At 38.1% G+C, this 19,230-nt stretch overlaps 1 protein-coding gene across 3 annotated transcripts in view; it reads right to left on the reverse strand.

Annotated features, from left to right (window-relative positions):
* Nucleotides 1-5,502: 5,502 nt before the first annotated feature.
* Nucleotides 5,503-19,230, reverse strand: part of LOC139760567 (uncharacterized) — a 178,995-nt gene continuing 165,267 nt past the window's right edge. For all 3 annotated transcript variants that reach the window (XM_071683917.1, XM_071683916.1, XM_071683915.1), the window contains 4 exons: nucleotides 18,012-18,230; nucleotides 13,655-13,891; nucleotides 9,828-10,034; nucleotides 5,503-8,175 (listed from right to left, as the gene is read on the reverse strand). In XM_071683917.1, the coding sequence (XP_071540018.1) occupies nucleotides 7,330-8,175; nucleotides 9,828-10,034; nucleotides 13,655-13,891; nucleotides 18,012-18,230 (1,509 nt within the window). In that variant the 3' untranslated portion in view covers nucleotides 5,503-7,329. The remainder of the gene's footprint in view (nucleotides 8,176-9,827; nucleotides 10,035-13,654; nucleotides 13,892-18,011; nucleotides 18,231-19,230) is intronic.

Consider the following 19,230-nt stretch of genomic DNA (forward strand, 5'->3'; position numbering starts at 1 on the left):
TGTATATGTATGTATTTGTTGATATGTATATATATGTATATGAGTGGATTGGCCATTCTTTGTTTCTCTCCTGGGACTACCTTGCTGACATGAGAAACGGCAATCAATAAGATAAGTATAAATATGTGAACCTCTTGAAATATGCATATTTGATATTTATAATTTTGAGAATAATATACACGGTCAATTTAGACATCTTTTTTTTTTAATTGGCTTGAAATTGGAATAATGTGATCATCATTGTTCAAGCAGCATGGTGGTGTGGTGTTGCTGGTGCCATGTGAGAAGCACATGTGTATGTTTCGTGGATATGGTGCAAAGTCATGGAGTGCTAGAGCATTTTCTGCTGCAGTATAGGGAATGCTACAGTTACCACAGCTTCTGCTGATGTTGTTGCCAGAAATTTCCCACAACCATTTTTGAGGAAAGCTGTTATTCTCTTAAGTAGATTTTTAATGTGGTTGAGACCAGATTTTTTTTTGGAAGAGAACACTTTAACAACATACATTTCCCATGAAGATAGGACTGCACCAGAATTTAAAGCTGCCAAGGATTGCCTCACTTCTAGTGGTGGCAATGACAAAGGTAACTGCAAGCTTAAACCATTAATAGTCTACCATTCAGAAAATCCTTCTTTGATATAATGTAATGAATTATGTAATATATATCCTGACTAATAGCTGAACTCACTCGACCATCACCACCTTCGCCAACAACATTAACCCAGATAACCCTTTCTCCATCAGCACCAGCTAACAATGGGCGTTTATGTGTATGTGAGTGGAGGGGCCTTTCTTTGTCTCTTTCCTGGTGCTACCTTGCTGACACAGGAAACAGCAATCAATAAGATAAATATAAATAAATGAACTTCTTGAATTATGCATATTTGATTTATATCATTTTTAGAATAATGTACAAGGTCAATTTAGACATTTTCTAATTTGAATTGGCTTGAATTTGGAATAACGTGATAATCATTGTTCAAGCAGCATGGTGGTGTGGTGTTGCTGGTGCCATGTGAGAAGCACATGTGTATGTTTCGTGGATGTGGTGCAAAGTTATGGAGTGCTAGAGTATTTTTTGCTGCAGCATAGGGAATGCTACAGTTACCACAGCATCAAGACAACTCGTAACACTGCTTCTGCTTGATGTTGCTGCCAGAAATTTCCCACGACCATTTTTGAGGAAAGCTGTTATTCTCTTAAGTAGATTTTTAATGTGGTTGAGACCAGATTATTTTGGAAGAGAACCCTTCAAGAACATACATTTCCCATGAAGATAGGACTGCACCAGGATTTAAAGCTGCCAAGGATCGCCTCATTTTTAGTGGTGGCAATGACAAAGGTAACTGCAAGCTTAAACTATTAATAGTCTACCATTCAGAAAATCCTTCTTTAATATAATTTAATGAATTATGTAATATATATCCTGCCTAATAGCTAAACTCACTTGACCATCACCACCTTCGCCAACAACGTTGACCCAGATAACCTCCTCTCCATCAGCACCAGCTAACAATGGGCGTTTATGTGTATGTGAGTGGATGGGCTATTCTTTGTCTCTTTCCTGGTGCTACCATGTTGACACAGGAAACGGCAATCAGTAAGATAAATATAACTATATGAACCTCTTGAACTATGCATATTTGCTTTATATCATTTTTAGAATAATGTACATGGTCAGTTTAGAAATTTTTTAATTTGAATTGGCTTGAATTTGGAATAACGTGATAATCATTGTTCAAGCAGCATGGTGGTGTGGTGTTGCTGGTGCCATGTGAGAAGCACATGTGTATGTTTCATGGATATGATGCAAAGTTATGGAGTGCCAGAATATTTTCTGCTGCAGCATAGGGAATGCTACAGTTACCACAGCATCAAGACAACTGGTGATACTGCTTCTGCTGATGTTGCTGCCAGAAATTTCCCACAACCATTTTTGAGGAAAGCTGTTATTCTCTTAAGTACATTTTTAATGTGGTTGAGACCAGATTATTTTGGAAGAGAACCCTTCAACAACAATTTCCCATGATGGGACTGCACCAGGATTTAAAGCTGCCAAGGATCGCCTCACACTTTTAGTGATGGCAATGACAAAGGTAACTGCAAGCTTAAACCATTAATAGTCTACCATTCAGGAAATCCTTCTTTAATGTAATGTAATGAATTATGTGATATATATATATCCTGCCTAATAGCTGCTGAACTCACTCAACCATCCCCACCTTTTCCAACAACATTGACCCAGATAACCCTTTCTCCATAAGCGCCAGCTAACAGTGGGCGTTTATGTGTATAAGAGTGGATGGGCCATTCTTTGTCTCTTTCCTGGTGCTACCTTGCTGATGCAAGAAATGGCAATCAGTAAAATAAGTATGGATATATGAACCTCTTGAATTATACATATTTGATTTATATCATTTTTAGAATAATGTACATGGTCAATTTAGACATTTTTTTTATTTAAATTGGCTTGAATTTGGAATAATGTGATAATCATTGTTCAAACAGCATGGTGGTGTGGTGTTGCTGGTGCCATGTGAGAAGCACATGTGTATGTTTCGTGGATATGGTGCCAAGTTATGGAGTGCTAGAGTATTTTCTGCTGCAGCATAGAGAATGCTACAGTTACCACAGCATCAAGACAACTAGTAACACTGCTTCTGCTGATGTTGCTGCCAGAAATTTCCCACGACCATTTTTGAGGAAAGCTGTTATTCTCTTAAGTAGACTTTTAATGTGGTTGAAACCAGATTATTTTGGAAGAGAACCCTTCAACAACATACATTTCCCATGAAGATAGGACTGCACCAGGATTTAAAGCCTCCAAGGATCGCCTCACACTTTTAGTGTTGGCAATGACAAAGGTAACTGCAAGCTTAAACCATTAATAGTCTACCATTCAGAAAATCCTTCTTTAATATATAGTAATGAATTATGTAATATATATATATATCCTGCCACTCAACCATCACCACCTTCGCCAGCAATAGCAGTAAACATGTTTGAATTAAGTTTATTATATGGTTTTGGTTATTAGAATTCGATGGATAGTATGTTTCGTTTTTCCTGATACATAAATACTGTAGTTTTTTACTGCTATAATATTAGGGACTTTTATAAATAACAAAACCTAATAATTTCCATTTATTTACATTTTTGATTACACAACCATGATGAAAGTCTAAAGAGTACATATATATGATGTGGGAGGCAAGCTGCTAGAAGCAGTGAATTTTCATGAAGGTTCCCAGTGAAGGTCGGTCTGTGGCATGGGTGTGTGATGTCCCATGGTGATTTAATTTGTTTATGGATTGGGTGGTTAGGAAGGTAAATGCAAGAGTTTTGGAGAGAGGGGCGATTATGCTGCCTGTTGGGGATGAGAGGGTCTGGGAAGTCAGTTGTTGTTTGCCACTGATAGCACTGGTAGCTGATTTGAGTAAGAAACTGCAGTAGTTGGGAACTGAGTTTGGAAAAATGTGTGAAAGGAGAAAGTTGAGAGTACAAGTGAATAAAGAGCAAGGTTTTTAGGTTCAGCAGGGTTGAGGGACAAGTTAGTGTTGGAGATGAAATGTTTGAAGACAGTATGTGGTGTGAGGTGGTTTGATTAAGTAACGAAAGGGTAAGAGAGATGTGTGGTAGTAAAAAGAGTGGTTGAGATAGCAGAAGAGGATGTGTTGAAATGGTTTGGACATATGGAGTTCTAGAATAAGTGAGGAAAGGTTGACAAGGGGGATATATTTGTTAGAGGAGGAGGGAACAAGGAAAAGCAGACCAAATTGGAGGTGGAAGGATGGAGCGAAAAAGATTTTGAGCATTTGGGGCCTGAACATACAGGAGGGTGAGAGGTGTGCAAGGAACAGAGTGAATTGGAACAGTGTCGTATACCGGTGGTTGATGTGCTGTAACTGGACTGGACCAGGGCATGTGAAACATCTGGGGTAAACCATAGAAAGGTCTGTGGGGCCTGAATGTGGATAGGGAGCTGTGGTTTTGGTGCATTACATGACAGCTAGAGGCTGAATGTGAACAAATGTGGCCACTTTTGTCTGTTTTCCTGGCACTACCTTGCTGAACATTTCATTTTCAACACATCTACCCTCTGTACAACCCTGTCTATAGCCCATGCCTTGCAACCATATAACATTGTTAGAACTGCTGTTCCTTCAAACACACCCATTTTTGCTTCCCAGGCCCTTTTATCCCCAACAGACTGCATTACTCGCCTCTCTCTCAAAAACTATGGCACAATCTCCTATATTTATCTTCTTATATACAGTCTCTATTTGCCATACAATTTTTTGGTGGTCTTCTTGAAGTTTCTTCAGGAGTTCCCCAAAGGGCATCGACATTTCAGAACTAACTTGTTCCATCTTCAGGCCTGGATCTGATGGTTCTGTCGTGGGTGGCTATAAGTAGCCAACCACAACTGAACCATCAGATCCAGCCTTAGGATGGAACAAGTTAGTTCCGAAACATCGCTGCCCATGGGGAACTCCTGAGAAAACTTCAAGACCACTGAAATATTGTACGGCAAATAGAAACTGTACATCAGAAAATAAATAAAGGAGAATGTCCCATAGCTTTCAACCTTGTATGAGATGTACTCCCTGAGAGCAAGACAGATAGAGGAAGCCGTGTGATACCTTCTGTGCTGGTTTGGACTCTGTTGAGTGAGACCAGTGAATTCAAGCTGTGTGATTGGTGTAGAGTCTGTTGAGGCAGAGAGAATGTCACCCTCAGAGGATGAAATTAGTGAGAAGCTATGTGATGCCTCCAGTGCTGTTTATGAATCCAAACAAGGGTCAGTGGGTGAGGCTGATGATTTGTCTCAGGCCTATTCAAGAGACCCAGGAATGAATGACAAGCTGGTATGACAAACGGTCTTGATTGAGGAGCTTCGAGATGGGTGATGTGTTGTTGTCTTTATTACACCAACCGATGCTTAAACCATGTGTTACTCATAATTCTACCCCTTTCAAGCAGAATGTCCTGGCTTGCAAGATCCACCTTCCAGCGGGAGTTGCCTGCAACGTGAAGGACGATCTAGCTGCAGGTCCCCTGGGGACCTGATGGAGGAGAAGCTTTCACACCTGACTGGGAAGCAACTGGTGGAAAGGTCTGCCCTGCTGTCGACACACCCAGAAGTTTGCCAAAGTCCACCTGGACAGGTCTCCCTGACGAACCCTGGCGTAGACATGGGAGATGTCTGGTCTATTGAACAGTGAGGATGAGAGGGCACCCATCTCTCCTGGACATGACCTCATGGGTGACCCTAGGTCACTTAACATTATCTGAGGAATAATTAGAGGGCTGAGCTGTTATGTGTGCAAAACCACAGCTTCCTATCCTATTTAGGTCCCACAGTGCTTTCCATGGTTTACCCCAGACATTTCACATGCCCTGATTCAGTCCACACACACGTATATTCTCTGGCATTATTGTGCCATATGCTTAGTGTAAAGATGAAAGCATTGTTGGATATACTATAAACACACATGTATATGCTTTAATATTTACTCAACATGTATGTACACTATAACAGCGAATCCTATAGATTAATTTTATTATATACATACACTTGGCCCTGAGATACAAGCAAGCATAGTAACTCGCTGAAAAAAAGAATGTGAAGCAAACACTTCATATATACAGCACATCAGGCCTCATTATATAATGAATGTCACTATGGAGCACCTCATGTAAAATATATGTACAACTGTTATATTTGACGTGTAAAATGAATATAAAACCCATACGTATATGACTATATAACATATATAATCGATCATGATTAATATATGTTGTGTCAAAGCTTTAAAATATTGGTCTGAATTAATATAATTTCCAGTTCTAGGTTTTATCATCATGGATTGTTGGCAAAACATTTTTGTAAACCTACTATGTCTTAGAGCACCATTTAAAAAAAATTCAGTCCCTTATCTTGAGAATATTGCATATGAGAGACAACCACAAATCATGAGCTGCATGGTTTGCTATGCTGGTATTTGATAATTTGACCAATTCCTATAATGTAACAAAGAAAGCAGGAACATCTTGAATTGTACATAAATTTCCTCTGCAATTACCTATTATACTGTTTGAAGGATGTGTTTACAGTTCCATGGCATACTTGCAGTAATTTGACAAATTTTTTGTATCAAAGAGCAGTTCTTTACTACATATATAGGAACTATATGAAGCACTAATTTACATGATAGCCTTCACTTTATAGTGCTGTTTTGCCATCACTGATTTTTATGTAGTTTCTGACTGCTTCCAAATATAAATTTGGATGAAAGGTTTGTGTTAAACCTTTCATTAACAAACAGCATCCATAATTAAACAATATTTAACTGATAAAAACATATATACAGAATTAGTTACACTGTCTTTGGTGTGAATGACTTACTATACATGACATTTAAAATATCTGATATTGGCCTGTCAAATATATTGTACATTTTTTTACATGCCAACATCATTTGTGATACTCTTAATATGTACTATTGTTGGAAAACTGGATTACCAAGTATATAATTATACACTTCTCAATTTCAAAATATGTAACAGAAGACTAAATCACATTCCATATATATTTAAGATGCATACGCAAGCCTTATAACTAGATAACATAGCCAAACTTGTTTTTCCGTTTTTACACTCATTCTTAGCAAGAAATGGTATTGAAGGAACACTGTATTTCCACACCAGCAAAGTGTAAGAAGAGGTGCCAAGATGAAGTATTACTTGATATAAAGGACAGTTCAAACTTTTGATTTTGACTAAAAATCTACAATGATTGACACTGAGTGCATAAGAAAGTACAGAGCTTCTCAAACCATTACCATACATCTGAAAAACTGGAATATGCTTTCTTGAATTGTTAAAACAGATTTAAGCAAAAGTTCATGGCAAGAAAAGTCAGACATCGTACTCGTCTCTTAAGGATACTGTCAAAACATACATAATACACCATAATGAGCTTTTAGGTGTACATAATGTCTGCATGTGTGAATCAAGTCACACTCCTGAAGTTTATCAAATATAGTTGAAATATTACATGTCCATCAATTAAAGCATCTAATTTTGAAGACCACTACTAAAATAAAGGTTTTCAGATATATGCATCTTATTAGAGCAATGTACAGTACACAAGCAAAATCTGTCTGATTATTTTGTCCTGATACCTTAAATGTCATTTGTTTTTGAGAATCCAAATATTCATTTAATTTAGAGTATAACAAGAGAACTGAAATAAATATTTTTTTAGCTACTTTCTTGGTGTTTGACTCAATACATCTATATATATTATTTAAAGTTTCGTTGACTAGCACCTAATTTTACTTCCAGATGGAGGCGATTCCAACATTATGACATAATTCTCAACTAAAGAAGCATTGTCAATTCCAACTGGCACTACCTCTTTCCTTTGTGATACAAATTTAGACTTTCTACTTGTTGAACAAAAATTTTCAAATGTCCATGAAGTAGTCTGATTTCTTAAATTTTGCTGTGCAACTTCTTCTCTGAAAGAACTTCCATAAGCATTTTGTCCACATTCAGTATATTCTTCATTTTGCGTTGATTTTCGACACCTACCTAGTAGCCATATTACCATACTAGATAGTGTCAGGAGCAGAAGAGCTCCAATGCCAACACCCACACACCACACCATCACCTGGGATGCTCTTTCTGAAGTTGCTGTAGTAAGAATTTCTGTGGCAGAAACTTCTGCTGCTGGAATTTTGTCTCCTGTTTTTTTAGCAATTTCTCTGTACCCAATATTTTCCTCTTGTATTCTTTCCTTTGTTTCTGAGCTTCCTCCATGACTTGCTGAATGTCCATAATGTTTATCTGTCACTTCATCAGCATCACTTTGCATGAAATTATGTGGATCATCCCCTTTCAAAAATGGGCTCAAGGGGACAGTTCCATGTTTGAGTAACCTTTTATCACTAACCCTTCCTACGTCTTCAAAATTTTCACTTTGTACTGTGGTAAGAGTTGTGGTGAATGTTTCTTCCATCTTCAAAGTATTTACAGATGAGAATGTAGTGGTGGAAACAGGGTTAGATTTTGTCGTTGCACTGGAAGTCGGAGGGCTGGGATGGAATATCACTGGTGTTGGAATACTTTTTAGGACGGCATTTCCTTGTGAATCTATGAGTTCAACCTGTTTGGAAACAAATCTTGATTTAGAAAGAAAACTTTCAAGCATAATAAAAGGTTTTTTTCTTTATCCGAGTGAATTCACAATTCACAGAATATTCATGATTATACAAAAAAAAAAAAGCTTATATGTATTACTTGCAAATGCTTTTCAGTCTTACTGTTGGATTGCTACTCTAGAAAGTAAAAATATTCTATGGTTAGAATTTTGAAGACTTGTGTACTGGCTTCATCCCCATACCATCCATATTTTTTCCCCCTTCTCTAAACATTCAAGGTATATTTATTCTTACTGAATGAGAAATTAACAGCAAAAAAGTAAACTAACCTTCACTAAAACAAAATAATTTATAAATAACACTTGCAGATTAGGCAGTGCAGAAACATTAATTTGTTTCACACATATTGACTCGTGTATATATACTTTCCCTAAAGAAGGAACAGAAAAGGAGGCCAAGTGAGGATTTTCCCTCTAAGGCTCAGTCCTCTGTTCTTATCATTACCTTGCTAATGCGGGAAAAGGTGAATATGTATGAAAAAAATATCATATACACATTTGCCATTTCCTGCATTAGCAAGGTAGCATCAAGAACAGAGGACTGAGCCTTAAATAAGGGAAAATCTTCACTTGGCCCCCTTCTTTGTTCCTTCTTTTGGAAAAGTAAAACTGGAGGGGAGGATTCCTAGCCCTGTGCTCCCACCCATTTTAGTCGCCTTCTACGACATGCAGGGGAAGTATTCTAACAATATCACATGGTTGTGAGGCATAGGCTATAGATAGGGTTGCATGGAGGAGTGAGGATGTAATGGAAGTGAAACATTTGAGGACATGTGGTGTGAGGTGGTTTGAGTGAGAAAGTAATGAAAGGGTAAGAGAGATGTGTGGTAAAGAAAAGTGTGTGGTTGAGAGAGCAGAAGAGGGTGTGTTGAAATGGTTTGGACATTACGAGAGCATGGATGATGAAATGCTGACAATGAGGATATATGCGTCAGAGGTGGAGGGAACAATGAGAAACAGGAGACCAAACTGGAAGTGGAAGGATGGATTGAAAAAGATTTTGAGTGATCAGGGCCTGAACTTACAGTAGAACGATAGGTGTGCAAGGAATAGAGTGAATTGGAACAATGTGGTATACCGGGGTCGACGTGCTGTCAATGGACTGTATCAGGGCATGTGAAACGTCAGGAGTAAACCATGGAAAGGTATGCGGGGCCTGGATATGGAACTACGATTTTGATGCATATGTATATATGCGTGGATGGGACATTCTTCGTATGTTTCCTGATACTAACTCGCTGATGCAGGAAACAGAAATCAAGTATAATAAGATATATACATATCAGCAGAAACTGGCTGAGGTGGCAATAGTAACACAAATTGTGCACTTCCCTTCCCTATCGTATCTGCTATGTAAATGAGAGTGGCTATCTTGTGGAAGCTTTTGGCATTCATATGTGCCTCCATCCCTATCCCTCAATGTTGTGGTAGGAATTCTCAATGGAAAGACCTTTACCGTTTTTGCTTACACGAGAAAGATCAGATTGTGTGTGACTGAAGGCAAATGGAAATTATTCAATACTAATCACAGTAATTTAAAATACAGTGATAAAGCTCTAAAATTTCGATTGAGAAAAAATTGAAATGAGAAAACGAACCTGTAAACGATATCCTTGTCCTGGCCAGAGTGACAATTCGCTGGTAACCTGATTGGTTAACAAGTGGCCTGATACAAAACCAGATTCCTCGACCCATGACAGTAGGTACTCCACCTCTCCTGACCCACGTGGTTCCCATGCCACGGTGACCTCAGCCAGTGTATCAAGGTGTAAGTCCACAACCTGAATGATCCAAGAAGGATCCACCTGGAAAATATAAAAAAAGATGAAGATTACATACTTCACGGATATAAGCTTTTAAAGTTATGTGCCTATAACTGATATTTTTTCTCTATTATTCTAAATGCACTGGTGCATTATTCTCATTTCAAGAATAATTTTGAGAATCTTCTCATACACCTCCACATAGAATTTCATGCCCAAGTAAAATTATTTGTTTTTATTATCATTATTATACTTTGTCGCTGTCTCCGGCGTTAGGGAGGTAGCGCAAGGAGACAGACAAAAGAATGGCCCAACCCACCCACACACATGTACATACATAAATGCCCACACAAGCACATATACATTTCAACATTATTTATCTATTTATATTTATTATACTTTGTCGCTGTCTCCCGCATTAGTGAGGTAGCGCAACGAAACAGACGAAAGAATGGCCCAACCCACCAACATACATATGTATATACATAAACATCCACACATTCACATATACATACCTAAACATTTCATTGTATATATATATATATATATATATATATATATATATATATATATATATATATATATTTTTTTTTTTTTTTTTTTTTTATACTTTGTCGCTGTCTCCCGCGTTTGCGAGGTAGCGCAAGGAAACAGACGAAAGAAATGGCCCAACCCCCCCCCCATACACACGTCCACACACGCAAATATACATACCTACACAGCTTTCCATGGTTTACCCCAGACGCTTCACATGCCTTGATTCAATCCACTGACAGCACGTCAACCCCTGTATACCACATCGCTCCAATTCACTCTATTCCTTGCCATATATATATATATATATATATATATATATATATATATATATATATATATATATATATATATATATATATTTCATACTATTTGCCATTTCCCGCGTTAGCAAGGTAGCGTTAAGAACACAGAACTGGGCCTTAGAGGGAATATCCTCACCTGACCCCCTTCTCTGTTCCTTCTTTTGGAAAATTAAAAAAAAAAAAAAAAACAAGAAAGGGGAGGATTTCCAGCCACCTGCTCCCTCCCCTTTTAGTCGCCTCCTACGACACGCAGGGAATACGTGGGAAGTATTCTTTCTCCCCTATCCCCAGGGATATATATATATATATATATATATATATATATATATATATGTAGGAAGAGAGGAAAGTGATTGGTTCTCAGTGAATGTAGGTTTGCGGCAGGGGTGTGTGATGTCTCCATGGTTGTTTAATTTGTTTATGGATGGGGTTGTTAGGGAGGTAAATGCAAGAGTTTTGGAAAGAGGGGCAAGTATGAAGTCTGTTGGGGATGAGAGAGCTTGGGAAGTGAGTCAGTTGTTGTTCGCTGATGATACAGCGCTGGTGGCTGATTCATGTGAGAAACTGCAGAAGCTGGTGACTGAGTTTGGTAAAGTGTGTGGAAGAAGAAAGTTAAGAGTAAATGTGAATAAGAGCAAGGTTATTAGGTACAGTAGGGTTGAGGGTCAAGTCAATTGGGAGGTGAGTTTGAATGGAGAAAAACTGGAGGAAGTGAAGTGTTTTAGATATCTGGGAGTGGATCTGGCAGCGGATGGAACCATGGAAGCGGAAGTGGATCATAGGGTGGGGGAGGGGGCGAAAATTCTGGGGGCCTTGAAGAATGTGTGGAAGTCGAGAACATTATCTCGGAAAGAAAAATGGGTATGTTTGAAGGAATAGTGGTTCCAACAATGTTGTATGGTTGCGAGGCGTGGGCTATGGATAGAGTTGTGCGCAGGAGGATGGATGTGCTGGAAATGAGATGTTTGAGGACAATGTGTGGTGTGTGGTGGTTTGATCGAGTGAGTAACGTAAGGGTAAGAGAGATGTGTGGAAATAAAAAGAGCGTGGTTGAGAGAGCAGAAGAGGGTGTTTTGAAGTGGTTTGGGCACATGGAGAGAGTGAGTGAGGAAAGATTGACCAAGAGGATATATGTGTCGGAGGTGGAGGGAACGAGGAGAAGAGGGAGACCAAATTGGAGGTGGAAAGATGGAGTGAAAAAGATTTTGTGTGATCGGGGCCTGAACATGCAGGAGGGTGAAAGGAGGGCAAGGAATAGAGTGAATTGGAGCGATGTGGTATACCGGGGTTGACGTGCTGTCATTGGATTGAATCAAGGCATGTGAAGCGTCTGGGGTAAGCTATGGAAAGCTGTGTAGGTATGTATATTTGCGTGTGTGGACGTATGTATATACATGTGTATGGGGGGGGGGGGGTTGGGCCATTTCTTTCGTGTGTTTCCTTGCGCTACCTCGCAAACGCGGGAGACAGCGACAAAATATAATAAAAAAAAATAATATATATATATATATATATATATATATATATATATATATATATATATATATATATATATATATATATATCTTTCTTTCATTCATTCTTTCAAACCATTTGCCATTTCCCGCGTTAGCGAGGTAGCGCCAAGAACAGAGGACTGGGCCTTTTTTGGAATATCCTCACCTGGCCCCCTCTGTTCCTTCCCTTGGAAAATTAAAAAAAAAAACGAGAGGGGAGGATTTCCAGCCCCCCGCTCCCTCCCCTTTTAGTTGCCTTCTCCGACACGCAGGGAATACGTGGGAAGTATTCTTAATCCCCTATCCCCAGGGATAATATATATATATATGACCAAACCATTTCAATACACCCTCTTCTGCTCTCTCACCCACACTCTTTTTACTACCACACACCTCTCTTACCCTTCCTTTCATTACTTACTCAATCAAACCACCTAACACCACATATTGTCCTCAAACATCTCATTTCCAACACATCCACCCTCCTCTGCACAACTCTATCTATAGCCTATGCCTCGCAACCATATAACATTGTCGGAACCACTATTCCTTCAAACGTATTCAAAATTATTGTGTTTACTGAAAAAGTCCATTAATACCACACCAGACCTAAAGTTTCTAGTATTTGCTATCTATGTAAGATCCTTAACTCCAATCCTAGTAACATGGAGTGAATGAAGTACAAACAGCCAGTAAAATCTCTCATACACATCCCAGTAAGTCATCTATATATCTCTGACTTGCCCAATGTAGCAAATTGACTCAAGTGGACTGAACATCTCAATCATAACTAAAGTTATTATTATTATTATTATTATTATTATTATTATTATTATTATTATTATTATTTTTATTTTACTTTATCGCTGTCTCCCGCATTAGCGAGGTAGCGCAAGGAAACAGACGAAAGAATGGTCCAACCCACCCAGATACACATGTACATACATAACACGTCCACACATGCAAATATACATACCAATACATCTCAACGTATACATATATATACACACACAGACATATACATATATACACATGTACATAATTCATACTGTCTGCCTTTATTCATTCCCATCGCCACCCCGCCACACATGAAATAACAACTCCTTCCCCCCGCATGTGCACGAGGTAGCGCTAGGAAAAGACAACAAAGGCCACATTCGTTCACACTCAGTCTCTAGCTGTCATGTAATAACGCACCAATTTATTAAAGAACAGACATTAATTTTCAAGAGACAAATGCCTCTCAATTTCTTATTTACAAATTGATTGATCAGGATCATCAAAAATAACAAAACCTGACTCATTCAATACATTATCTGCTACTTACCGAGGCAACATGTGGAGATTTATCACTGTTATAACTATTAGCCACTTTTGGGTGGGACTGATCAGCTGGAAGGTCTGGGGTGTAACCAAGGGTGAGCAATGAAAAGCTGTCATACACATGGCTGGTAGAACTGTCTGGAAGATCACTTGAGACTGAGGTGTGATGAGGGATTTTGATCTTGGTATCGCTGTCGGGGTCATCTGGCAGTGATGGTGGCTGTGTCCTCACTGGATTCAACTTTTGTGGGAAAGAATTAGGTTATGGAAGGATTATATTGCGTTCATACTGGTTTAACATTACTAATATAACTATAATATACGGTGTATATTCTGCATGACTTGCTATACCCTTAATGCTAAAAACAGCCTACAGAGGAACAGACTGCAAACCATAGGTAACTGGGATTTTAAACGGACAGTTTTAGTTTTTAGCATTTAACAAGTAAAAACTTTTATTTCTGACTTAAAAGGAAACCACATAACTGTCTTTAATGTTCAGTTTTAACCCTTTGGCTGCAGAATTAATTTCCAGCAGCACTGCTGAGGAATGTGAATTCTCATGTAAAGTATGAAAAAGTTTCTGGTGTTTATTTTTTTTTTGCTACTTTTTATTATCAAAACAGAACTAAAAGTTTCTGTAAATGACAATCATACTTCTTAAAAACCAATTTCTGACAACAGGGACAAAATATAAAAAATCTATCTATACCTCGGATGCCCGTTCCCTCTGGGAACTTCAATCAAGGGGGTAGCCACAGTAAAAGTTTCGACTTATCCCTGTCCTTACATGACTCCATTGCACACACCATTCCACATAGTCTTCCACCATTTATCTTCCACTATCTTGTACTATGATATACTCTTTCTGTAAAACCCCTATCTTGCATTCTTTTCACAGGCACAAATCACCCGTTCCTTAATAATTTCTTTACTTCCATACCTACTTCTCTACCCTTCATTATTCTATTAATAAACCCAATGACTTCTACCAGTACTGCTCTCTCCCTTATCACCTCTTCTATTCTTTCTCCCCTAATATCTATAACACAGTTTAGTATGCTTTCTCGTTTCACTCAATAGGTATTTGCAAAATCTATACTTTCACTTTGTTTACTCAAACACCATTAATTTAACATGCATTTACCTTCAATCACCTCAACTTACAAATATCATCAAACACACAACCTTCTGTAACTCCTCCTCAGTTTCAGCAAATGCAGTATCATCCACAAACAGCCTTGGCTATAGCCCTTATACCTCACTCCCATACTCCATCTCTTCATCCCCTCTTCTAGTTTTGCTTTAATAACTTCTCATCGTTCCATCCAAATATGTTAAAAAGCCACAGTGGCATTACACAACCCTGACTCACACCTACAGATATGCCAAAACTTTCACTTAACTCTCCATCTGCTCTTAAACATGCATTTGCTACTCTAAAGAAGGCTTTCACACCATCCAACAGTTATTCCCCTGCCCAATATATTGTTAACATATCCCATTTTCCAAAAGAAGGAACAGAGAAGGGGGCCAGGTGGGGATTTTCCTTCTAAGGCCCAGTCCTCTGTTCTTAACGCTACCTCGCAAATGTGGGAAATGGCGAATAGTATGAAGAAAAAAATATATAAATATATTATCCCTGGGGATAGGGGAGAAAGAATATTTCCCACGTATTCCCTGCGTGTCGTAGAAGGCGACTAAAAGGGGAGGGAGTGGGGGGCTGGAAATCCTCCCCTCGTTTTTTTTTTAATTTTCCAAAAGAAGGAACAGAGAAGGGGGCCAGGTGAGGATATTCCCTCAAAGGCCCAGTCCTCTGTTCTTAACGCTACCTCGCTGATGCGGGAAATGGTGAATAGTATGAAAGAAAAAGAAAAAGATCCCATAAAGCATTCCACTCAACACTGCCATATGCTTTCTCTGGATCCATAGAAACTACACACTGCTCCTTACCTTTTGCTAGATACATTTCCACAATAATTTTCACCTTTCCTAAAATCCCTTGCTTCTCACTTATTCACTTCCATCAATTAACACTTGCATATACTTTTCCTGGTAAACTTAAAAGAATTATTCCCCAATAACTCGAATATTATTCCTGGGGATAGGGGAGAAAGAATACTTCCCACATATTCCCTACGTGTTGTAGAAGGCGACTACGACTAAAAGTGGAGGGAGCTGGGGGCTGGAAATCCTCCCTTCCCGTTTTCTGATTTTCCAATAGAAGGAACATAGAAGGGGGACACGTGAGGATATTCTCTCTAAGGCTCAGTCCTTTGTTCTTAATGCTACCTCACTAATGTGAGAAATGGCAAACATGTGTGAAAAACAAATCTTACATATATCATTGGCACCATATCGGCAGTAAAAACAAAAAGGCAAACTACAGTACAAATTCTGTTGAACTGCAAAAGGTAAATGAGGAAAAAATACTCAGGTATAATAATCTCCAGAGACTTAAAATCAAGTAAATATTGAAAAGAGTGAACAAAGGATTCATAGGTAGGGCCTTCGAATTTAAGTCCAAGGAAATCATCTTTGCTCTTTACAATTCACTGGTTCGTCCACGACTCGAATATTGTGTTCAGCTTTGGTGACCCCGCCTAATAAAAGACAATGGAGAGAGTACAGCACTCAGCTACCAAGATGATTCCCAGACTGAGAAACAAATCCTACGAGATCAGATTAAACTGAATCTATTTAGCTTAGAAAAAAAGGTTAAAGAGCTTGTCTAAGTATTTAAAAAGGTAAAAGGCTTTGATAATCTTGATCTATCACATTACTTAAGACTTGATTCATTTGATTTTACATGTAGTAATGGATACAAACTTGTGGGCATATGTTTTACCTCAAATAAGGCAAGGTGCTTTTTCTGCAACAGGATCATTAACATATGGAATGATCTGTCAACCAGAATAGTTGAAAGCAGCACTTAAGATACATTTGAGAACACACTTGATAAATGCTTTGCTTTAAGTCCAAATCTATCATCATTTGTGCCTAAATAGTGATACTGACAATTTGCAGGTTATTCTCTAAATTATCCATAAGCCTTCTAACATTTGCAGCACTAAACTGTGTTTCTGATCTCTTCCACTATTACAAACACCCTCAAAAGGACCCAATGGTCTGTTGGTATTCTTTTGTATTAAAATAAATAATATACTTATCAAATACATTGCATAATGTGTTAGCTAAACTTATTTTGGAAGGCTTCACAATCCTTTCACTTCCCATCAACTCCACAAAGAATCATTAAATATCAGCTGATTTACTAATGAAATAGTGACAACTGCTGAATCACAACTGACAGTGAGCTGTGTCAGGTATAGTGAAATTTTCTGGTTCCGAACATAAACCCCTTATAAAAGGTTTCATTTATTCACTAATACAACAACATTCCACTGTAACGAGACTGCCAGGAATGTAAACCCATCGTTCTGTGAGGAGCCCCTCACAGAAATAGACCTCTGAATCCACAACCATGCCCCACAAACTACTCCATGATTACCTTGATCACTTCATATGACCCGGTTCAGACAAATGACAGTACATACATACACATGCACAAGTGTTATCATAAAAACATATATGCACAGAAAAAGTGCATCATCCCTTTTGTTGCACAATACAGATATATCTGAATAACTTTTACTACTCACAGGCCAGGAAATCTGGATTTACTCTCACAGATAATAGATAAAGTTTTCCTCAACTGTTATATTCCAAAATATTTCCCTGTATCTGAAACAAATGCCAACTCCATGTGTGTGCTAAAATCCGTGAAACCTGGATGTTTTCATGTCTCAACTGACTTACCACATACATACAGTATTTTCAATATATATTTAGAAAAAAGACTTTTTTCTGTAAGTATTTACCAAAATCCATAGTGAAGGACTAGTTATGATTATGAAAATCATATAAAAATATGGACTGTTGTTTTTAAATAAAACAATGCCAAATTTCCAGGAACATAAAGAATCTATGTAAAAAACAGCATCTTTATATCTTGGACATCATCTGAATGATTTTCTTTTATATTTTGCAATGATTTAAGCTTATTTGCCTACAAGCCATTTACTGGAAAATGCTTTTCTTATAATTTTCCTTAAATTTCTTTTAAATAATTTTTCACTATCCAGAACAGTTTACAAAAACGTTACACTAATATATAAAAAAAAAAAAAACACAGCTTCTTTCAATACTAAGAAATTAATCTAGTCTATTTCATACTTTTATATTTGGGAAGATAACCGACCCTTTATGGAAAGAAGCCTTAATATTAATTGTGAAGGGAAAGGGGTTAATTGTAAAACAAGATATATGCATATCAACAGGCCTAAATTACCAGTACAAACCTTGTAGCCATAAGGAACCACAGAGCTAGGCATTTCCTCTTCATGGAGGGGGTCCTCATAGTCTAGTGTATCACCTGCATGAGGGTGGCCCTTAGAAACGTCATTCAAGTGAAGGTATACCTCAGAGACAGCCTCAAGTCCCTGCTGACTGACAGCCAAGAGACGCGCTCGATGTATACCTCTCATTCCACGAGGGATCAAGGCACTAGTGGATGATGTCTGTTGTGACAAAGATGTAGGAGAGTCAGGTTGCACTTATCATAACACTGATATATATTCTAATGATGAAAGTTACCTCACGATAATGAGCAACATAATGATTTTATACCACAGCAAGAGTGATATTTTTGTGAAGTTCTACAAGATACTGCATATTCAAGTAAAGTACAATATAGACAGGTAATTCTGAAATAAGGATCATCGTATACGAGCAATATCTTAGTGATACAGGAGCTATTACAATGAGGCAACCTAACTTTCAGTAAGAAGGGATATATATAGTGAAAGAATATATATTGTTGAGACATAGTGCAATAACGTAGGAACAGTTGAAAGAAGTACACAGGTAGGAATGCAAAGGAAGTGAATTGTGGAGTGGTAGAATGGGTGAAATGTAATACTTTGAGGAAATCTGAGCATATAGAAAGAATGCAAGACTGGGAGGTTAAAAGGAGCATGTATAATAGTACAATCAAAGGGGTTGGTGTGATTGGAAGACCAACTGTGACATGGGCAACCAGGGTGGAGGAATACTGGAGGGAGAGAAATAATGGAAGAATGCAAGGGAGGCACATAAGGACAGGGATAAGAGGAGACTCTTTTACCATGACCACCTCTTGATGGGAGTTCCAGGAGGGAACATGCATAAGAGATGTAGACAGATAGATAGACACGTACATTTCTATGACGAGTGTTGCATTATAAAGTCAAATACCATACAGAAATAACAAAATAAGGACTACTACAAGCTGGTCGGTAACAACATATGGGGAAGGGGAGTTATTGCTCAAAACAATACATGATGCTATGAAACTGTCTTAACCCTTCTCTCTTTCTCATGAATTTTCAAAAGAAAAGAGAAGTGTATTCAAACCTCTGTCCTTATATACACCACTTTGTAGCCATTCCTTGCTTTTCTTTTTATGTGTATAAAGATACACATAAAGAAGGAAAAACTCTAATGTGAAAGATCAAGAGAAGCAGCTGATCTAGGACTCTA

This window comes from Panulirus ornatus, chromosome 37 (assembly GCF_036320965.1).
Source record: "Panulirus ornatus isolate Po-2019 chromosome 37, ASM3632096v1, whole genome shotgun sequence".
Classification (NCBI taxonomy): Eukaryota; Metazoa; Arthropoda; class Malacostraca; order Decapoda; family Palinuridae; genus Panulirus; species Panulirus ornatus.